The sequence below is a fragment of the Lissotriton vulgaris genome, chromosome 12 (assembly GCF_964263255.1).
Source record: "Lissotriton vulgaris chromosome 12, aLisVul1.2, whole genome shotgun sequence".
Classification (NCBI taxonomy): Eukaryota; Metazoa; Chordata; class Amphibia; order Caudata; family Salamandridae; genus Lissotriton; species Lissotriton vulgaris.
In genome coordinates, this window is record NC_141700.1 from 100579680 (window position 1) to 100603479 (window position 23800).

General features: G+C 45.1%; 1 protein-coding gene across 3 annotated transcripts in view; it reads left to right on the plus strand.

Moving 5' to 3' along the window:
* The window catches only part of ADAM15 (ADAM metallopeptidase domain 15), a 245133-nt gene that overhangs the window by 145548 nt on the left and 75785 nt on the right, over window positions 1-23800 (plus strand). For all 3 annotated transcript variants that reach the window (XM_086947377.1, XM_086947378.1, XM_086947379.1), the window contains exons 8-15: window positions 509-580; window positions 846-1015; window positions 6604-6688; window positions 9488-9636; window positions 9738-9912; window positions 9999-10091; window positions 11365-11560; window positions 13897-14005. In XM_086947377.1, the coding sequence (XP_086803503.1) occupies window positions 509-580; window positions 846-1015; window positions 6604-6688; window positions 9488-9636; window positions 9738-9912; window positions 9999-10091; window positions 11365-11560; window positions 13897-14005 (1049 nt within the window). The remainder of the gene's footprint in view (window positions 1-508; window positions 581-845; window positions 1016-6603; window positions 6689-9487; window positions 9637-9737; window positions 9913-9998; window positions 10092-11364; window positions 11561-13896; window positions 14006-23800) is intronic.

The window sequence follows — 23800 nt, forward strand, 5'->3', positions numbered from 1 at the left end:
TCAGCACCTACCCCACTTCCATTCAGGAACAGGGGCCCCTGAACTCTGACACTGCCACGCGCCTTCAAGGCTTTCAGAAGCAGGCACATTTGATAAAAGATTGTTATCACCAAAAAAACAGCCTTCAATGGGCAGAGAAATACAATAGTCAATGTGTGACTGAATCTACTGCCAAGGTTTTAGATCTCTCAACTTTCAGAGAAGAGGTTGGGTGGCATGTCCGTTTAGAAGGTACAGAATGTCATACATGTAGTCTGTCGTTTGGGTTTAATAAGAAAGTGGCATGCGCGTTAATGGCAGCATGTGCAGCTAAAGTAATGGGTTAAGGTATTAATGCAGAGGACATTGTCTTTTGTTGGGCATGGCTGTTGGGGGCGAACGTGAGAGCACTGTGCAGCATGGAGTGTAGAATGTGGTGGATTGGGTTTTTGGAGCCTAGGATCTCTGCTTAACCACTTACCCTTCCACCTCCTCTAGTCTAAGCTTCTCCCCTATTTTCTTGTCCCAGTACAAGACCTACAACTCGAATTTAAAGAAGCTGCAGGTCCGGATGCTGGAAATCGCTAACCACGTGGATGGGGTGAGTCTCAGCGCAAAATCTAGCATGTGTGACCCCCCTCGTCCTTGCATTTCAAACATTGGAGCAATCAACTTCTGTTACGTGTGGCTGCTGAGCAATGAGGGGCATGCCGTATGCAAGACCAGCTCTCCCTCTATTGCCTTCCCTTCATTTCCCACCCTGGCATATCTATATAGACCACCATCTGTACTGCATGACTCTTTATAGTTTCATCATCTTCGTTCTTACCAAGACAGTCTTCTAACTATAGACTCCTCTTCTCCAGTTCTATCAGTCATTGAATGTACGTGTGGCCCTGGTGGGCCTAGAAGTTTGGAACCAGGATGACCAAATCCTGGTGGACCGAAACCCAAGGGAGACATTGAACCGTTTCCTGACATGGCGGCAGACCAAGCTATTGCCTCGGATGCACCATGATAATGCACAGCTCTTGACGTAAGTACCACTCTTGCATGATGGGATATATACATTTGTGAAAATGACTGCCTTAGTGAATAACACTTCTTTCAGTTCCATGCCCTGATCTGAATTCCTTCCTAGAATGCTCTGATGTTTGAGGCAACTGTTAAGCTTCTCACAGGAAAAATACTTGCCAACCATGGTGACTAATTTGCTTTCAGTATATCACATCATGACTGCGAGCTCACGACCACCAACTAGGGAGGATGGGCATAGGGATCATAAAGGGAGCCATGTCCATTTAGTAAACAAGAATATTATTGTTGCAACATGATTGGTTGTTCTTCAAGGACAGTGTAAAAAATACCCATTTAGATTACCTGTGTGTAAACTTATTTTAAGCCAATAACCAGAAAATCTGAAATGGACCAATGTTGTCTAACTCTGCAGTAAGGAATAGATAAATGGCATTTGTACTTGCAATTGCAGGAGACATCACATATCGATCCTTGGAAACAAATCTATATTTTTTTATTTTTTTTATTTTACAGAATTGTAAAGTGACTATACCACTTTGAAGCCAACTCAGTGTGCTAGAAATAATCAACACATTAGGCTCTTGGGGCCTTCAGGGTGGTGCTGTCAGGCATTACTGTCACCTATAGGCAGATTAAACAAATCAGTTTACAAAGCTTTTCTAAACTTAATGTAGATATGTTCCTGTCATCGGAAAAGTGGGATAGATTGCTAGGCAGTCACGGTTTTGTGCATATAAAAAGGTTCCCACATAACACTTGTAGGTTGTTTCCAAGGAGAAATGTCAAATTTATAGAGCCAAATTTAGGTGGCAGATGGCGAATAAAATTGGAGCACTTTGGTAGGAAGGGTGCAAGGCCAGTGATTGCCATATCGGTTGGATAGCGCACTCTGAACTAGACTTGACCCTCTATGAGGAGCTGGTGCAGAGATTCTCATACTTTGATATGTGACCTAAAGTGCTCCGGCTAAACTAACCACACTGAAAAGTGTTTGATTCTCTGGGATCTACAAGATGTTATGGGGGAAACCCAAATGAATGCTATTGCAGCAGTCAAGGTGGCACATAATATTTTTGTCACCTAGGATCCGCCATTGTTTTGGAGTTTGGAAGGCGTAAAGCATGAATGCTCCTTAAGATGCGCTACAGGTGGAGAATTCTATTTGCAAGCTCGGTGAAATGATGGTCAAAGGGAACGGGTCAGAATTGAATGTGATTCCCAGGTTACAGATGTTTTGTGTTTAGGGAGAACCCACAGGGAATACGCAGTTCAACATGAGTGGGAAAGGGTCCACATTTCTGAGAACTAGGATCTAATTTGCTGGGAAGATGCACTGAAGCAGCATCTAAAATCTCACTTTTAAGGGACAGTCAGTTACATTGTGGTGGTGCCCTCTGACTGCCCTTTGCAGATTCCTGTGAATTTCCATATTACCCACCTACATTTAATGACCCAACACATATCTGTCAACAATGGGGGTCAAATGGTCAGTAATATCAGGTGGGTGATGTTATAAATATGCCAAGGTTGACTATGTAATGTGCAGGACAGCAAGTCAGATGTTAACCACCTTAATAAAACCCCTGTATTGCCATCATATGTTGTAAAAAGAGACAGGTGGTTAATGGAATCTTTGAATTAATCTGAGCCGCTGAATTAAAGTTTGTTGTTTTTTTCTTACTGCACCAATTGCTACTTTTACTCAGTCAAGCACTAGCTGCTAGGGTGACTCACATCTGCATAGTAACACACGCAACCCAGGAGGCCTTGCTTGGTCTCATCCGTGAGATAAAACTTGTGACTAACAAGACCCAAATCTGTGAGAAAACCAAAGAGGTGATGGAGGGAACATTTGGATTCATCTTAGCCACTGCACCTCACATCTGTACATCTAGTTGCTTTGCTTCACAACTACAGACAGGGACTCACTAAAGGCAGTTTAGTCTTGCAAAGCCCCAAAAACGATCAGTCCAGCCCAAAGTACTACAATTGCCATGTCTATCTCTTCCCATGAACCCATCCAACCCCAACATGTTTCTTTCTTTTTGGGCAACACCACTGAGTAAGTTGCAGCATGTGTGTTTTGCTACACAAGCTTGTCGACAAAATCTGCACCTACATTTTGTACTAAGGGCCCCTGATTGTAATGTGAAAGTATTTATGAAAATCTTGACTGACTCCACATATATTGCCAACTGTTCTACTCTAGTCATTCTACTGGAAATGAAGATTTAAAGGGTTTGACGAAACATGAATCTATGTAAACACCTATAGCTTTCTATCATCCGACAGCAGAGGAGGGAGTGAATGCAGCTTGATTAGAACTGACTGATTGACTGATGCCATCTTTAACATGCCACTGTGTTAAGGTGAGTTTCAGGGGCAGTGAATAATACTTCTGGTTTCTCATCAGGCTTCATTCCTTGTCTCTGCTGTAAGTGTTAAGAGGTGTATCTGTTGGATTGTGTAAATGTTAATATTTTGGCCTCATCAGAGGTTTGCTTTCTCCAGTGCAGATGATCCAAATTTGGTGCCTGAGTTTGAGTTGTGACTGGGGCACTATGATTTGTCCAAGCCAGCTCTCTTTGAAAGGCCTGCATCAGCTCCCCTGCTTCGCGTGCGCCTTATTTAAATTTATCTGCACCATCCCTAGTACTATCTGTGGTGTTGCTCCTGCTTTTTTTGGAGTAAAAACTGCCAAGATACGGTTTTACCCGAGCGTCTTGCTCTTCTGTGTATCTTATGGATATGGGTGGGTGATTGGCACGTCTTGTTGTTGGCACCTTCTTAGTGGGATAGTCTTCCACTTCATCTGTGGACCACCTCCAACCATGTGAGTTTTAGGATGCCGCTAAAGAAATGGCTCTTTGCACACCGCTTCTCACGTTTGGTCTTTTTCCTCCTTGAGCTACGAGCAGCGAGCAATTCCTGAGGGTGTATGTGCCCTGGAGAAAAGCCACAAGTATATTTTAAAAAGTGGCATATATCTGCCAGGATTGTGAAGAATGTGAGTGTTAGAAATGAGGAATTTTATGAGATTTCGAACAATGGTTCCATATGATGCCCTACAGTGCTATATTATATCGACCTTGGTTATTTTGTTTTTGTGTAAGTTTTTTTTCCAGTAAAAAAATCTCATCTGGTAGTAAAGGCGGAGTAATGAGTCACTGCAAGGTACTTACTGCTGTAACTGTGTATCTTTGTGTGTCCCAGTGACCGGACATGAGTAGATTTAAGACTTTTGTGAGATAGTGGATTTACTGGTTGGGAGTTAGTCATTGCTGGATCATAGGTCTGGGCTTGCAGTGTTCCACAGCTACTCGGCAATGAATAACTCTGTGGCGCTTAAGCCACCATTAGGTATATGTTTTATTTGTTCCAGAATGTTTATTCCACAGGTTGTGTTTTCATTTTCTTGTGAAATTCCATATGCAAAAATGTGTTGTGCACCATCCATAAACTTCACAATGTGATGCTATGCACCACAGATTATAGTTGGTAGGTACTTGTAAATTGCAGAATGCTGGAGGTGTTTGTACGCTTTGCAGATTGTTTCTTATGTTACACGAGTTGTGTTGCATGTCTTATTTGCCCGATATAGTGGATTGCAGCGGCCGCTCCTCTGCTATGGCGTAGAAGCGTCGCCCCCCTGCTAGCACTCTCAAAAACGTGAAAAAGAAAACGATAATAAAACAGGTTTCAAAGATGTTTTATTATCGTTTTATTTTCATGTGCAGAGTCTTAGGGGTGGGGTTAGTGTGATTACAGGCTGGAGGGGGGAGTAGTGGGCACTGCCTTCACTCCGCATATCGGTTTGGCAGGCTAAACCCACATGCGCAGTGAAGCGCTCTCCAACACCAGCTGCATTGCCGGGTTGGCGAGAGCAGGCACAGGCTCCCAGTCTGTCTGGGAGCGCAAATCATCGGCGCTCAGGCCAATCCTGAAGCTGCTCATGCATGAGAGCAGCTTCAGGATTGACCACAGGGCAGTCTGGCAGCCTATGCCTGCCTGCAGTGGGGAGGAGAGAAGCAGAAGGGCCCGATCTTGGAGGGCGGCAGGTAGGTTCTTTTTTGATTGTTTTTTGTCTCTGCCATCTCCGATCCTCCCCCCTACCCTCGCCCGCGCCCCTCTTTTCCCTAACATGAGCCGCTCCTGGTGGATTAGTGTGCTACTTTGTCACGTTCTTGTGAAATGGTATGTTATGAGGATTTGTATTGCTAACTTATCACCCGTGGGAGAACCAGGCGCTAGAGCAGAGATGTAGGCCGATCATAGCTCCTACTTGAACAGTCATATCTTCAGTCTTCTGCAGAACATGAGTAGAGATGGTGAGGTCCAGATGTGATAGGGAAGGTTGTTCCAGGTTTTGGCAGCAAAGTAGGAAAAAGAGTGTCGTCCTGTTTTGCTTCTGCGGTTGTGTGGCATCTGTGCGAAGGAGTGTGACTGAGCACAGTTGCCTAGTTCGATGGTGGAAGTTAAGGCGGTGGTTGAAGTAGGCAGATCCGGCGTTGTGGAGGACTTTGTAGGCGTTAATGAGCAGTGTGAATTAATAGCATGTTTTTGCAGACCATTTTGTTTTGTTCATCCCATTTTGAAAGATGGATGGGGTGTTCTATATTGTGAGTGTGTATCTATGTGTCATGGTTTATGTAACATTTCATGTTATGTTGCCTCCTTATAGCAGTGTGGAGTACTATTTCTAGTGTTGTGCTGTCTCTAATATATGTAGGTTTTATGTGCTAAGTGGGAGTCTCTTGTACTGCCTATTCTATGGCTGCGTATGTTCTAGTGGTGCCGGCTAGTCAGTGATGATGGCATGAGTGAGACGTCATTGTTCTTCCTAGTATGACGTTTACCGTATGTGCTTTGCCTAATACTTGTAGCTTGAAATTTAATGGTAAAGAGGACTTATGAAGATGCTGACTATGTGCAGTCATCTTTCCATGCGTGCCCAATTAATTACATGTATTCTCACCCTCAACCACCCTCTCACTGTTGTGCATGGTCTTGTTAGTACCTCCAGTTTCAGACGGAGTAAAGACTTGCTCGATACAGTGCATATGTGTTATCACCAGGGCATCCATATTACCATGTAGAAGCTAGTAGCATCTCCAACATCTTGTTCTCTGATACATTACCAAGTAGCAGACCTAGATCGCGCCCCAAGCAAAAGTGGAATAACTTGTCTTGTAGTCTGCAGTCGGTAAGGGAAGCTGGTGCTTGATTACAGTTGCTAATAAATGCAGCCAGTTTTCTCAGAAATTTGAACTGTGCACGAATATATAGTGATGCGCACAAGGTCCTGCTGTTTGGTGAAAGGAGATGCCGGGCAGAAACAGAAGTTCTTTGGTTGCAAATTCAGTTTAGCCACTAAGCCTCCCATCCTCTTAGATCCTTGTCGCTCAACCTATGACTACCTTAAATGGGGTGCAAGTTGACTTCTTCGACTCTTCACCTGTCTTTCAACATAGTTAGTAGTTACTGTCATTGCCCCGTTTCCCTCCTTTTTGAATTACTTGATAGTCTCTTTTAGATGGATGGTTTCCCGGTGGAGCGTCTCAATGATTGACTTCCTTTTCTATTTAGGGGTCTTTCATTTGAAAGTTCTTCGGTTGGTATGGCATCTCAAGCCTCAATGTGTACCCCAGAACGCTCAGGAGCAGTCAATGTGGTGAGTGATGCATATAAAAATATCGATATCTTGCTTACGTCTGTTGCACACCACGACTTGCATGAAACTTACCTATATCACCTGAGTCACATTCCTAAACCTGCTTGCTATAAAAATGCCTCTTAACAGCACCTCTGTCTTCACTTACGTATTTTGCTCTCAACTTCCACAGCACCTTTCTTTCATCTTTCAAATCGTAACCTGCCTGCATTACCAGCATCACTCACCTGTCAAGGAATGGCTTTCCAGCATTACCACAGAAGACTGGTGCAATTCCCTTGGGTGGGGGAGAGAAAGGGAAAAAAGGCTCAAGGATGGATCCAAGGAACTGATCAGAAGGACCCTGGGGGGAATCCTAAGGTCAGATCTGAATGCCCTCACACACCCACGAGGGTGCCATGTTTCATCATAGGGAAGGCCTCCTCTTTTGAGCTAGCTTTATGGTGTATGCAAGTGAGGGGGCATTGGTGTAGGGTGGTGCTCAAGTGATTTAAAAGAGTCTAGGGGAGATTAAAAAAAAGGATTAAATATGCTGACCCCCTTGATGACAAAGTAGAAACATTGAGTAGGGCAATCTGCTTCAATAATGTACTGGGATAGCTCAAAAGCTCAACATGTTTAATGCCAGGTAATTGTACCTTGCCTACTACAGATTGGAACCAAGAGATACTTGCAGGTAACCAATCCAGGATAGTTCACCTGCTGTGGTGCAGGAAGGAGGATCCAGCCATTCAGTAGAGCTGGAGATGCCCCTAGGGAAGGCAGAGGGCCACGCCTTGCTGCTGGAACCCAAATGAACCGCGCGGTGGGTTCACCGGGACCTACCCTCGGCCGACCAGTAGGTAGGGTGCAACCCTTGAGCCCTTCTTTCTTTTCTGCCCCCCACCACCCTCTCAAGGGAACTGCACCCCTCTTTTGTGTTTAATTGTCTCTAGGAGCGCAGGTGGTGGACCTTTCAATCAGCTCCTTGTCCCTCCCTTGTTTACTACTTCCAGCATTACCTACAGTTTTTATCAGTATCTAGATAGCACCTTCATTAAGAACTGAACTTCTAACTAGCTCATGACATAATGCCCTATCTCTTTCCTATGCAAGTCTGCAATCCCAGCGGCGTAACCATATAGCTTCTGTTTCCTGAGGCCTGTATCACCTGTGCCCATTACCTGTACCTACAGCATGCCTAAATTGATGTCACTTGTGACATTATGAATTCTGTCTACTTCACCTGCATTTTCTTCCTGTCTGTCTGCAAACACTGCCTGCATGACCTGGTCCTCTTTGTAATCTTCCAGCAAAACACATTCTTCCCACTTGTGCCAGCCTGCAATACCTGCGTCTCTCAATTGCATCCTGACAAGGACTCCTTCCTAACTAATATGTGCCTGCAACATCTACAATTTTAACTTGTGCCTCCCTGAACTCCATCTTCAATAACAACTGGCTGCCTACCTAGTAAGAGGCCCTCCTTCAATTATGTTTGTATTTAGTATTTGCCTGCTACACAACAACGTCACACCTGGCCCAAACCTTTCCTTAACCTCTCTTCTGTGTCTACATGTCTTGGTGCAATACACACAACTCATGCCTGTACTTTCCTACTTACATGTACCTCTTTCCTGTGTCATCCATCGCTTGCTTGAAACTCTTCCTGCAGTACCTTTCCTCTCATGCTATCTGCCTGAAGATTACGGCATAACGTATACCTCTTAGCAGTGCCTAGCTAAACTCACTTAACTACTCTTGTCAGTTGTATGCCTTCTTGTCTGATGCACCAAAATCATCCAGTTTGTGTTTTTGATATCTTAGTGCCACATCTGCAGGGCTTTTGTCTTTATCTCACTTTTGCTCCCTAATATTTAACTGAAAGACTCACATCCATAATTTGCATTTAACAGCCTATTTGCAATACCTCTGTGCATGATCTGTATATTTGTATCTGTCCATTTCTGTCTTGAATTGTCTTCACCTCTCTATTGTATGGTCTCTTTTCCGCTTGACTTACTATATCACTTTCCTTTTTTTCCGCCCAATGCATACCTGTATCCTTAATTTTTTCCTCAGGATTGTGTCTCTCACACATCTCTCGCAAAGAAGGCCTAGAGATTCCAGTGTCTCACAAAAATATCAGCTTCTGTTTTTGGGTGTCTGTCCTATCTGCCCTTCTGCGCAACGTGTGTGCTTCCACCACTTGTCCTCGGTGTCTGTTCTACCTGTAATACATGCCTCTTTACCTGTATACCTTTAACATCTGTAAAATCATCTCCTCTGGCCTCTTTCATTTATGGTGGTTCTTGGCTCTTTAGTTCCTGATTAAGATTCCCTCCTTCTGGTCCCTGCAACAAATTAGGGCTTCCTCACCATTTTCACAAATACTTGTCAGATCAGCTTATACTGTCACACCGATAACTTTCTGCTGAACTCTTCACATTCCCTGTCTCCTTATTTCCTGCTTGCAGTTAATGTCTCTCCTGTCATAGTTTACTGTTTTTGATACCTGATATCTGCTCTTCTACATGTTGTTTCTGCTGCTTTCTCATGTGTCCTTAATACCTTCCACTTGACTCTTCTCCCTTTTATGCTTTTAGTATCTGCACCCTTCTCCAATATCCTCTTTTCTGTATTTAACGCCTTCTTTCCACAGTGCATATCCCACCTGCAACGTCTGCCCCTCACCCTATTGTCTGTTTTAACTGACTGTGATGCTGCCCCTCTGTCAGGTGCATGCCATCCCTCCCTTACAGTAGATTCCCCTTAGTAACCTAACCAGATATAATGACTGTAAGCTTCTTTCCTTCGCAGGATCATTCCGTGAGCATCCTCAGTGTCGCCTCCACCATGGCCCATGAGCTGGGACACAACCTGGGCATTAGCCATGATACTGACAACAGGAAATGTGTTTGTCCCAGGTCACCGTTAGTGCGGAGCTGCATCATGGAGTCAGCCTCAGGGTTCGTGGAAAAGTGATACATGTTTGGCTTGTCAAAATTAATAGAGGGTGCTTTGGGGTGGGGGACTATATATCTCTAGCTAAAACTATCTCCCATTGCAGATTCCTGCCTGGTCTGGCCTTCAGCAGCTGCAGTAAGATGGATCTTGAGCTCAGCCTACGCCAAGGCATCGGGATGTGTCTCTTCAATATCCCAGAACCCAAGACCCTCAAGCGCCAAAGCTGTGGTAACCTATTTGTGGAGGTGGGAGAAGAGTGTGACTGCGGCTTGACCGAGGTACCCTGCACGACTGTCCTGCTGAGTATTTCTTGGGAGGAGTTGAAACCCTCTTGTTAAGATTCACTGTATTTTCCCCTAAACAGGAATGCAAGGACCCCTGCTGTAATGCCACCACGTGCAAGTTAGTTCCTGGGGCGGAGTGTTCCTCTGATGGGGTCTGCTGTGAGGACTGCAAGGTATGCTCGAATGTCTTTGTTGATACCTGAAGAAAACATTTAAGTTAGAGCAAAGTTATGGTTATTTACAAGGTTTTTGATGTTCTCAACCTCTGCATATAGATTCCTTCAAGATACCAAGGTAGGTTTTCAAGAACACTTAGCTCATTCTTAGAGCTATAAGTCAGATCTGTGAAATTGTAAGGAAAGCCTTCTAAGACTGAGCTCTTCAAACAGCAACAATTTATAGGATGCACATTTAGGTGCTTGGTTGCTTTCAAGGGAAATGGTTATGTTTTCTTTCCTTGTATATTTTATACATTTGCATGTTTGAATCTCTCCCGTCATCAGTCAAGGACAACAACAAAAAACATGACATAACTTTGTTTACTTCGCTTTACGAATGGTTAGGTCTGCCAAAGCAGTAATGTACTTCTCTAAAAGTTAGGAGTCTGTTCTTGCAAGACTAATACTATTGATTCTCCAAGTGTTAAGCGTGGCAGCGTAAAAGCAAGTGAGTGGCATCTCCAAGGCTTTGGTGTTTGGACAGTGACAAAGGCTCTCTGAAGGAAAGATCCACAAATAGTTTTCAAATTGTTCCGTCTTGTAGGTGGACCTCTAAGAACTAAAAGAGGTCATAGAAAGGAAGTATACTAGATCCTGCAATATCTCAAATCTAGACTCCTCAGTAGCATTTTTCCAATGAGGCTTCCGAAATGTAGCAAAGTAGGCTTTCCAGGAGCAAAACAGGTCAGTTCTGGAGGAGAAGCAAGGTAGTGGTATGTGAAGATGCATGAAGAGTGTATATAGAAAGCCACCAAGAGCTGCTGCTGTTCATGCAACCAATGGCTGCTTAATGTGTCTTTTCTTGTCTTCTTGACTATGCTGCCTTCCTTTCTTCTTACTAGAGGTCTGCCTGTGTGCCAACATTTCTTTGTAGACCGTTCTTCAGTTTTATGAGCCAGCCCTTCGATGGTATTTTTCTCTCGCATTTCAATCTAATTCTTTCTCTTGTGTCATAAGCCCACCCAAAATACCAGTTTCTGTCTTCTGAATATTTGAAATGCTATGTCAGTTATGGTTAGAGGAAAAGTTACTAGTCTGGCACCAACGTGGCTGAAGCAGATGAATACCTGTGTGGGCATTAGTCTGCTACTACAGCATCTTTCGCCTGCGTATTCCACAAAGACTCATTTCAAGTAAAAAAAAACGAGTGGATGCCTGCATTAATACATATACAACACATGTACATACTTTTGTCTGTGACCTGCTCCCTTTCCCATTCATTTTGTAGCTGAAGGTCTCTGGGTCCTTGTGCCGCGAACCTCTGGGAGAGTGTGACCTGCCCGAGTCCTGCAACGGGCAGTCTCCATACTGCCCTCCTAATGTCTTCGTCCAGAATGGACAGCCTTGCAGGAGTGGTCATGCGTACTGCTACAGCGGAGACTGCCGGAGCTATGATACTCAGTGCCAAGCTCTCTGGGGACCAGGTAAAGGCTTACCGAAATGGTTCTTTTTGCATAAGTGGATGATTTGATCAGTGCTATATGTGGCATTGCAAATGCTTGGCTGCCAGCCAGATAGTCTACTTTCCAATCTTCAGCTGACTGACTAAGCTATCTGCCTACTTACCTAGTGGGTATTCTCATCATGTGTCCAAAGTAGAGCAATTAGAGAGCTCCAGTGTGCAGGGTGGTCCATGACATTGACAAAGGAGGCAAAGACTGTGATTTGAATGCCTCATTTGCCCAATTAAGGACACTTACCGAATGTTAAACCCTTTAAATAATTAATCAGTTTAGAGACAGCCTTCGGAGGAATCTCGAGCAGTGGGCGGCAAAGGAAGAGATATCAGGGTCAAGTGAGAGGAATCATGCCATGAGAGTGGGATAAAATCAAAGTATGATAGTGAGGGGATTCTGGTTATGATGAAGAGATTCTAGATAATGAATCTTTGTTTCTCTGTGTAAAGTCTGCTTACGATATCCTGAGTTGCCCTGTCTTTTCCTTTCCTGGACTGAATAGAAGGTTAGAGGTGGGCAAACCTTAGGGCCATGGAATCCTTCACGGTCACGTACGTGGAGGGCATTGGTGAGATCATGTGTCCTTTTTTAGAACTATTAGGAGTTTGGCCGTTCCTTCCCTTTTAACGTCTGTCATTCTCTGCACACTCAAGTGTGTGGAAAAGGGTTCCAGGATGCCCGACCCCAACATGGCCGATAGTGGTGACTTTTTTCCCCCCTTGCTGATCTTTTACTTTTACTTACAAAATCCTGCCAGGATTGTGCCTGACCTCAAGAGGACGTCTGGAATTTTCTGGGACAATGGCTCCCCCTCTCCCACTCTTCTCCCCCCCCGCACTATTCTGATATTCCCCTGAGTACACTTGACCCCTACACGGACAGCGGAGGTTGAGCATTTTGTCCAACGCCCAGTGGAGCTGCTCTGTTCAGCTAATTGAAGAGATTGGCTTTGGTTCATCCCCTGACCGTCACCAGCCCAGCCGGACACTGGACACAGTTTTCTCCCCTCCTTCCTGTCTTGCCCTCCCCCCTTCTTTGGATTATCTCCCTGGCTGTCACCTACCCACTCAGTCTTGGGACTGGCTTTCCCTTTTCCGTCTTCCCCCTCTTCCTCTCCATTCTCACTCCACCTATCCCCTTTCCCTCTCTATTTGTCTCTCCGGACATTAGACACAGATCTTCCTCGTCACTCTGCTATGGCTCCTTCCTCCCCTCCTTTCCTATAAATTGTCTCAACCTTGCTATTTGTTTACTGTATCTTACTACGCTATTATAACTGATGTAATTTGTAACGCAACATTCCTCTGTTATAGCGCTCTGATACCTACGGGTCTAGCCAGTGCTTTATAATCCTTTTGATGTACCTTCTAATGCAAAGTTCCCCTGGTTATGCCCTCTGATACCTCCTGGTCTAGATAGGGCTATATAACCTTCACAAATAAAATAAAATAAAAACGGTTTTTTCCTGTACGCTGAGACCTGTGCAACATGGCGATGACCGGTGGAGCTGCTTGGAAGCTAATGAGGAGATTGGCCTTGGTTTCCCCCTTGACCGTCACCTACCCAGCTGGACATTGGGCATTGTTCCTCCTCGTCTCCCCGCTATTACTCCTTCCTCCCCTCCCTCCTACGAAATATTGAAACATTGTTTATGTGTATTGTACCATACTATGCTCTTGTATCTGATGTAAACTTGTAACGCAACAATCCTAAATGTAAAGCGCTCTGATACCCTCCTGGGTCAAGTTTGCGCTATATGAAACTTTATACATAAAAATAAATAAAAATAAATAATGGTATCCAGTCTTGACCGAATGCCTATTTATTTCACTACCAAATACTCCCTGCCCTTTCACCTCACTCTTGCTGGTTATTTTTCTTACTTGGATTCTCCCTTTGTCATTGTTTTATTTCTCTTTTCCTCCTTTTTTTGTTTTTCTCTCTCTTGCATGAACATCCGATGAGGAAAAATAAATGGAAGTCCTCAATACTGAGTGCCTCTGGCTCCACCTGAAAGCACCAGCTCAAGTTACGCACTTGAGAGCATCAAGTACAGTGTTAGAGCAGTCTCCTTTAAATTTAGAAAAAGAAAAGTTCCTAAACAGTGGAAATATGAAAAAAATAAAAGTATCAGAATTAATTTCCTGTGAATCCTCACTTCCTTGAACCACTGGCAATCTCAAAACCTCTCTGGTTGAGATTTGTTATTGTGCAAATTTTTTGGTAAATTCACTGCTGTGTAAGTTAACTTCTTGATTTTTAGATCTTTACTGGTGTTCCCTTTCTGTGGTGGGGGTTTGCAGGTTCCAGCCAAGCCCTAGATGCGTGCTTCAGTGCGGTCAATGTCAAAGGAGACAAGTATGGGAACTGCGGACAAGGCCCTAATGGCTCTTTCCTGCCCTGCGAGCAGAGGTAAGATTTGCATTGCTGTTGAGCAGGGGAGGGTATATTTAGAATTTGAAAATCTACTCCTGTGGGCTTGGATTGTGTTTTGGAGCAATAGAGATAGAGATTTAGCGCTTAGCAAAGACATTTGAAGGCTCCCATTCTCTGCTGTTATCTGAGACCCAGTGTTACTGCACTTGGATTGTATTGGTGTAGGAGCTGCTAAAATCACTGTGTTGCATTCCGGATACGTTTTCTGCCCTGACCCGATCCTCAGCCAAGACAAGGGGATAAGGTAAAGCTTACCTGCAAGGTTACATTTTCCTCTGTCCTCCCAATCTCCTCACTTCCTTAATCCCCCCCCCCCGCTGAGAGATCCCGCATTTACCACTTGTTCAGAGGAGGTAGTGAATGTCTGCGTTAGGCCTATGAGGAATCAGGAAAACCGTGGGGAATTTTACCGGGTAGTTCAATGTCCTCACAGGGATTCCGACTGGTCCAACTTGTAATTGAATGAGTCCTATTTCAAAATTCTGTTGTTATCAGAAACTCGGGAGGCTGCCTGGTATCTCTGCACAGAATTCCTCCAAACTTGTAATCGGGTCCTTAAAAAGATACTTTCTCCCTGCAGCACCTCCTCATATTCCAGAATTGGGGCCTACACACAGACATAGCGGTGCATCGGTCCTGACCTATTGCAGCATTAGACTCCTCCCACACACAGAGTTCCGCTGATGCTCCCTACTTCTGACCAGTGGTATCCCTGCTATTAAACTGCTATAGAAATACTACAGTAGAATACGCCATACACATCTTGTTTGGGGTCAGGGACAAGTGATCTTGTTTACTTTGTCCTTTGAACAAGTACCCCTTCAGCACAGACACTTTAGCAAAGGTCACAGCACCACATTATGGATCTGTAAAAGAGCTTTGTCTGCAGTTGAGGTACGATTTGTATCCATTTGTTCATGCTGTTCATTGTTTTTATGGTTCATTAATTCAAAGTCTTTAATAATAGGGTGACTGCAGTAAGGATATGCTGTGAGATCAGCTTGCATTACTGACAGTGGTTCCAGTATAAAAATGTGCACACATGTTTGCAAGGTTTAACAATTTGAGGTCGAAATGCTCCCTGAATGTTGTTTGATCAGATGCAAATTCTTGCAGAAACTTGAAAGCATGGTGAATTATTGTTCACAAAAAATAGCAACTACAAGAAAAACGTTTGCTAAATGTGCAATCTTAGGTACCATTTCTTTGAGGCATCATTTTATGTAAAATGTCTTTGATACATGCTAATAGTTCCAAAAATATTATTATTGGAAAATGAGTGTAAAATAGTTTCGTCAAGATTATGAGAAACATGAAATGGAAAAAGCATTGGATTTGACTTTAGGTCTGGCAAAGGTTGTCAGCCTTTTGGTTTTGTCAATTAGTGTATTGTTTTGGCATGGTTTTGTAAAACCACATTCTCTGTGAGAGCTGCAAGGCCCTTCCCAATGTAACAATAACTTAGCTTAATTCAAAAATGTTTTTATGGTCTCAAAAAGCACCCTTTGCCATAGTAGTCCCTGGCAGTGAAGGAATCAAATTTGTGTGCCAGTGTGCTCCTTGTGAAAGAACTGAATGCCGTCACTCACAGGGAAGTTAGACAAATATGTAGCTAGCCTCTTATAAAGTTAGTTGTATACAAAGTAATATATATATATATATATTTCTAAATAAAAGCAGAAGGTCTCGGCTAACAGCAGACATAATTAGGAGCCAAATTATTAAGTAAAGTCACAAAAGTACACCTATGGTGTATACCCTTGCATTAGGGAAGAATTAAGACTTTCATGAATTCACAAAAATTTACAAAAGTAAGCCTAGAATCTGTACTCCTTGAAAAAGTTTGTGAAATACATTTTAACATGAGCACATGCGCCCTGCGTGGTATGTTGTGGTTTTAAAAGCACTCTTTAGTTATTTTGGAAACTGTTTTAAAACTATCAGGCTTAGCTCACCTCTTCGTCGCTCGCCTCGCGCTCCGGCCCCGGTCCACCACAGCTGTTGCTGTTTGTGTGGTGGGCGGACCAGTGGAGCAAGACACGCCCCCTGCTAGCACTCTACAAAAGGGACTCAGCCCAGGGACGCGCGACTGAAGCTTTGTGTGTCGCGCTACTGCCGGCTGCACCCTGCGTGGTGTGTTGTGGTTTTAAAAGCACTCTTTAGTTGTTTTGGAAACTGTTTTAAAACTATCAGGCTTAGCTCACCTCTTCGTCGCTCGCCTCCCGCTCCGGCACAGGTCCACCGCAGCTGTTGCTGTTTGTGTAGAGGGCGGACCAGTGGAGCGAGACACGCCTCTCTGCCATACCTTCCTCAGCCACACCCCCCTCTGCTTCACTGGGGTATAAAAACCGGCACTTACCTAGAACGTGCAGCGGACATGCGCAGCGGGCATGCCAGTGGCGCGCCATAGGCACGCCAAAGGCAAGCCCGTCTGCGCCCAGGGGCCATGGACTATGGCCAACCTGTTAGCTACTCCTCTGAAATGCTAAAATCACTGAGACCCCCAAGTGAACTCTGCACTCCCTTAGACCCTACCATCTATGGCCGAAATATAAAAAACGGTATCTCTACTCCCCTGGCAGACCGCAGTACTCCTGCCGTTTCTAGCTTTCATTCTCCCGCGGCTACCAATACTGCTGATGAGAGGCAAACTACCCTCTGCTTTACATATCTTAACAAGCGCTGCTTGGCAAGGCATCAATTAGACATCTTCCTGCTACTTACGTCAGACAAACCAGATGTCCTTCTCCTTACCGAAACCTGGCTTACCCAGGAGACTCTGCCCGACATCTTAGCTGCTCTCCCGTCCGATTATTACATCCTATCGGTAAACCAGGCTCCAGGGAAGGCGGGAGGAGGAGTCGCTGCTATCATCAACAAAAACTTTAAATTTACCACCTTGACTCCCCTCACACTCCCAGAAGCAGAGAACTTGGTCCTACAATTTAACACAGAAACTGGCTCCTTGGTGTTAGTCCTTATTTATCGCCCCCCCAAGTCAATGCCTGCCTTCCCCATGACCATGAAAAAATGGCCACGCTGGTGATCAACCACGATAAGGTGCTCCTGGTTGGGGCCCTTAATTACTGGTTCAATGACACCTCCGGGGGACCACAGACTGTTGAGTTATCCGAACTCCTATCTAACTTAAATTTACTCCAACATGTACATAACCCCACCCATGAAAAGGGACATATTTTAGATCACATTTGGACCCACAACATTTATCTTTCCACCCCAGATATTATGCTGTGCATTTGGTCAGACTATCACCTAATACAATTCACTGTTCCACTTAGTGTCCGGAAAAAACCCACCCCCCTTAGCGGGGGCGAAACCAGGAACTGGAATTCTTTAAACAAATTTGAGTTTATTGAAACCTTGGAGTACTCGGTACCCACCTTTTGCCGTGACGTTAACTCCATGGAGGGAAAAGTTACAAAATGGCTACTATCAGCCAGCAACATACACGCCCCTATTGTTAAATTCTCCCGTGCCCGCCATTCTGAGGCTCATAAATGGTTCTCCACTGACCTTGAACAACTAAATCTCGAGCTGCGCAAAGCCGAGAGGAAATGGAGATCGAATTACTCAATTGAAGACAGAGAACACTTCGTCACTGCCCTTAGAGATTACAAATCAGCCATCTCACCACTAAATCAGCTTATTTCTCCCCAAAATTACTTAATGCTCACAATAAAACTAAAGAAATTTTCAAAATTGTCAACGACCTATATAATGATACTAGAACCTCCCCGATACAGACCCCCACTCAAGAACTTTGCGATTCTATAAATCATTTCTTCCTTGACAAAATCAGTCATCAATAATAGTCTCCCCAATACCTTAGACACACTTCTACCCATATGCACTAAAACCTTATCAGCACTTATGACCCGTGTCAAATCGGGTTCTCCCGACGACTGTTGTCCCCCGCATGTCTCTAAAGAGATATTCACCATCCTGCCGCAGAGCGTGCTTCCTCTTTTAAATGAGTCATTGTCCCAAGGCAAGGTTCCCACTGTCTTTAAGCACGCCACGGTAGTTCCTATTATAAAAAAGCCAGGGGCAGATTCTAGCAACCCTGTGAACTACCACCCTATTTCCCTTCTTCCCTTCCTGGCAAAAATCTTGGAGGATCACGTAGCTAGTTGCGTGTCCAATTTCATTGAATGCTCTGAGTACCTTCAACCTAACCAAGCCGGCTTTCGTCCGGCGCACTCTACTGAGGCTGTGATATTGGCGGTACTGGACACTCTGAGAGCTAACACAGACAGGGGCGACCATCAAGCTCTGGTACTCCTGGACTTGTCGGCCGTGTTCGACACGGTCGACCACACAATCTTACTGAACCGTGTCGAGCAAGCCGGCCTCGGAGGCTCCGCACTGGAATGGATCAAATTCTTCCTCGCCAACCACACTCAGGCGGTTAGGCTGGGAGGGTTTACTGCCCCCAAACTCTCTTCCACATGCGGGGTTCCACAGGGCTCCTCTCTGTCCCCGCTGCTCTTTAACCTCTACATGAGACCTCTGATCTACTCACTAAAAAACTGAAATATCACTGTATTCAACTACGCCGATGATCTCCAGATTATCTTCTCTCTCAGTTCCCCCAACGCTGTGTGTGAGTTTCAATCCACCATGCTTCACATCCAGCGTTGGATGGATGTGTACCATCTGAAACTCAACCCAGGCAAGACAGAGTTGGTCCTGCCTGGGAATAGCAAGAATAGCTGAGGCATGCAATTTTGGCCGCCTGAACTCTGGCCCCCTCCTACTGCTTCTCCCTCTGTGAAAAGTCTGGGGGTTACCATTGACGCCGATCTCTCGCTTCGCGGGCAGGTGGGCTCTGTGGTTTCCTCCAGTGTACATCAATTACGGAAAATTAGGAAAATAGCACACTTGTTAACCCACTCTGCTCTAATTCAGGTGGTGTTGGCACTCATACTCTCACAGCTCGATTTCTCAAATTAGATCTATCACGGCCTTCCGCTCAGTCTACAAAAAAGGCTTCAAATGGTCCGGAACCAGGCAGCCAGATTGATACATAAACAACCTAAGTGGTCGTCAGCTAGACCGTGCCTTGCACAACTTCATTGGCTCCCGACAGCTCACCGAGTATCCTTCAAGACTGGCTGCTTAGCCTTCAAGGACTTGCACGGAAATAGCCCCAGATTCATCAGTGGCATGCTCACCAAATACACCCCGCGGCGTAGTCTCCGCTCTTCCCATCACCTTCTATTTACCACTTTCAGACGGAAACGTCTGGGAGGTTGCAGCTTCTCCCACCTCGCCCCCAGATTATGGAACTCTCTTCCTCTGGCTTTGAGAAGCTGTAATGACCTCCTCAGCTTCAGAAAGTATTTGATCACATGGCTATTTGAGCAAGCGTATGCCTAGTATCCCGGTCGCAACAGCTCTCAGTACTCAGTGCCATGAAACCTTCGGGTGTACACGCGCTTAATAAATACCTACTAACATAACATAACATAACACATATGCATGTGTTTGTTTGTTATTTGAAACTCTGTCGAGCATTTGCAAGTTCACTTTCCCTGCAACTTTTTTTCCCACTCTGGAATTTGTTTTACTTATCCCCTTGTTGGGAGTACAATTCCAACCTTTCCCAGTTTAGGAAGAGATTAGAGAAGATTTGATGAGAACCCCTAAACATGCAAGTTTGTAGGTGTGCACAGACTCAAAAGGTCATTCGAACTCTGAAACTACGACTTCTCCAGTATTAGGGGTGTCTTTCATAGATTCACATGCTTGAATATTCCCGTCGTCGAAGTGGGAGTCCCACGGTATATAAAATAGCAGTAATATATGCATATATAAGTAAAATTATTATAATGATAAAAATACATATACATATATATATATAAAATACAGTAAACTCAAAAGTACCATAGAACTGAATAGGCCCATAGAAAGCCTAAGGGAGAAGACTCAACTTGGTAACATATCGGTGTCATTATGTTTTGGTCCAAATTCCAGCCAATCAGACTGTAGTTCCCTCTAGAACATTCTCCTCAGAAGCCCAAGACCTCAGATTTTCTACCGCACGTCGTGTGAAGGGAGTCTCCCTGAGCTCTGCTCAGTTTTTTCTTCAACACTAGCTGTTATTTCTTCATAATGTCTTCTAATAAGAAATCTTAGCTTGCCCTTCTTGTGGTAAACTGCGGCTTTTTCATGAGGATCCTCACAGTAAATGTATTTACTGTCTCTACACAGACCACGAGGTGAAGAACTGTAAGTACTGTCGCACTTTTCCCCCTAAGACTCTGAGGGATAGAGAGGCCCGTCTCCTTCTGTGGCTACAGAAGTTGAAGACTTCAGAGTCTGTGGTTTCTGATGCTGAAAGTTTTACTTCTGGTGTTTCCAGATCCTCTCAGAAGCGTGGGTCAGAAACAGAGGTTCCATCTCCTTTTCTTAAGAAGAGTAGACTGTTGGAGTCCTCCAAAAATGTTTCCCCACAGGATTTGCTTCAGGGCACGTCTACGGGACCTGGTTCTCTGACGTCTGCGCCCAAAGCCTTGCCTTCCTCTCAGAAATCTGGCATTGGCTCGTTGACGGGCTCGTCGACGCGCCCGTCGACATCTTCAGCGACGACGAAGTCTGTCACATCTACGTTGACGACAACATGTTCTATGTCTTCTTCTACTGCGTCGACGACGACCACTCAACGAGACCCATTACGTCGATTGTTAAAATCTCGTCGACGACTCTCAAATCTGTACCATCGACGAAGAAGTCATCGTCGATGTCAACACCGTAGACGGATCAGTCGTCGACGCAAATTCCGACGACGAAGACTACGTCATCCAAAAGAAGCCCGTCGACGGGTCCATCACCGTCGACGACGCCTTCATCGACGATCATCACTTCATCGTCGACGACTCCGTCGACGGCTACTTCAACGACTAAAGCTCCAATACCTTCGACGGCTCCGTCAACGGCTCCGTCGACGGAAAAAAAATCTTCGTCGACGACGAAAAAACCTCCAATTACATCAAAAGGCTCGTCTGCTTCTCTTCATCCTCCTGCCACAGCTACCACTTTTACAGTGGTTACGGATTCTACATTGAGGACGGTGCCTCTCATTCAGCTAAGTCCAATACGGAGTGGAGCCCGTCTTCCGGAAAAATTGTTTCAGTCAGGAGGTGAAGAATCCGACCATGACTCTGAGGTGGAACAACTGTTTGGACAGGCATCTAGTCCATCAGACTTGCACATTAAGTGCCAGGAGTACAGTGATGAGGGTGACGAAGAGGAATACGTCGAAGGTGGGAATGATGTATTTCCTGTTGACGAAGCAGAAACAGTAACTTCAGAACCAGTTACACAAATACCTTTATCATTAGTCAAAAATCTACAGCACATGCTTGATGACTATAACCGCAGGTTCCCTCCATCTACACCTGCCTCCCCAACCTCAACCTCCACCTCAAGCACCTGCTCCGGCTCCATCCGCTACTCCGGAAGGAACTCGTCCTGACACAGATAATGAGGACCCTGCACCTCAGGACACTGATGACGACGATGACGTCGATATGAATGAGTGGGACAATTACAGGGCACAAACACCTTCCACTCCTCCCACCTCACCTCTTGCATCCCCTCCAGTGGATATTGCAAACTTCCATTCTTTAATGGTCCGTGCATCGAAACGCTTTCACCTCACCGTCGAGAAACAGCAACATGAGAGTGAATGTTTCTTGTATGATTTTAAAGATGTTTCACAAAGACAATCACACACCATTCCAATTATAGACTTTATTTGGACTGAGGGTCTTAAATTAATGGAACATCCCAATTCAGTGCCTGCTGTCTTGCCCAGATTGGACAAAAAATATAAGGCTCCACCGTCCGCTCCAGCCTGTTTGGTGTCACAACCTAAAGCAGAGTCCGTTATTACTCAAGCAGCACAGAAAAGATCTCGTAATCCGGCTACACCACTCACGTCTCCTCCTGATCAGGAGGGCCGCAAGTTGGACTCTATAGGAAAAAAGTTCACTACAATGGCGGCCACTACTGTCAGAGCGGCAAATACTTTAGCTGTTCTGGCCGCTACGACTGCCAGATGTGGTCCGAGATTGCCGCACTGATTCCCCAAATACCTGAGGCCATCCGTGCAGAAGCGCAGGCCATTATCCAGGAGGGAGAGGTAATCTCATCTGAGATTATTGAATGCGCGCTTGACATCTCATCCACGGGCTTTCGACAACTAGCTGGGGCAGCAGTTTTGAGGCGTCAGGGTTGGCTGAAATCTACAACCTTTCGCCCGGAAGTACAAGCAAAGGTCCTTGACATACCGTACGATGGAGAATCTTTATTTGGCAAGCATGTGGACGATGCTCTTGAAACAATCAAAAAGGACACTGACACCGCTAAGTCCTTAGCCACTCTCCAATACAAAAAGCGACCTTTTCGGGGAGCATGAGGTAGAGGCGGTGGCTCCTCTACTTTTCGTGGCACAGGCCAGTATCGCTCATACAATACCTACAGCGATAACCGACAGAGAGGTTCATACCAAAACCAAAATCCCAGTCTTCCTCCAGACCATACCAACGGAAAACGACTTATAGAGGTGGCGCAAACAACAAAAAACAGTGACAGTCTCAGTTCCTTTCGTCTGCCGACAGTGCATCTTGGAGGTCGCATCTCAAAGCACATTTGCAAATGGTCCGAAATCACCTCCGACCGATGGGTCCTGGACGTTATCTCCAAAGGCCATACCTTGGAATTCACAAAATTCCCTCCCACTCATCCACCCTCGGGACCACCCTCTCCCCACCTCAAAAAACTTTTGGCTCAGGTAAAACTAATGATCCGAAAAGGTGCCATCGAGGTAGTGCCGCTAGATCAACGCGGCAAGGGATTCTATTCCCGGTTTTTCTTAGTAAAGAAAAAGTCGGGAGAGTGGCGTCCAATTTTGGATTTACGGGCCCTGAACAAATTCATCATTGCAAAAACCTTCCAGATGTTAACTCTGCTTCAAATCCTCAATTACCTCAATCCAGGGGAATTCTTCTCAACGATCGACCTCCAGGACGCATACTTCCATTTGCCAATCCACTCCAAACACAGGAAGTATCTGCGCTTCACTGTCGGACACTTACACTTCCAATTCAAGGTCCTTCCATTCGGCCTCCTTTCAGCACTGAGGGTCTTTACCAAGATCATGGCCCCGGTAGCTGCCTTTCTACGCCTACAAGGCATACAATTGTATCCATACCTGGACGATTGTCTCATAAAGGCTCCAAATCTTCAACTGGCAATCCAGCATACACAGACTTGCCTCTCCCTGTTTCGAGACTTGGGACTTTCCATCAACTGCCAAAAGTCACACTTTCGCCCATCTCAACAGCGAGATTTTCTAGGAGCCTTTCTAGATTCTCATCTGGCAATGGCTTATGTCTCCCAAGAACGACAAGACCGTATGCTCCAGATGGTACGATCACTCCAGTCAAAACTGTACGTTTCAGTCAGGAAGTTAAAATCATTCCTAGGCATGGCTTCTTCTGCCATACAGTTGATTCCCCACTGCAGACTTCATATGAGGGTCATCCAAGAGGAGTTAGACAAGCAGTGGAAGCAGGTTTCAGGATCGTTCAACGACAGGATCCTTCTCACGCCCCGTATCCAAAAGGCTCTGGAGTGGTGGGCTCACCCTCCAAACATTTCAAAGGGTCGGTCTTTTTGAGACGTTACTCCAACTCTAACTCTTACGACCGATGCATCCCTGGAGGGCTGGGGGCACATCTCGAA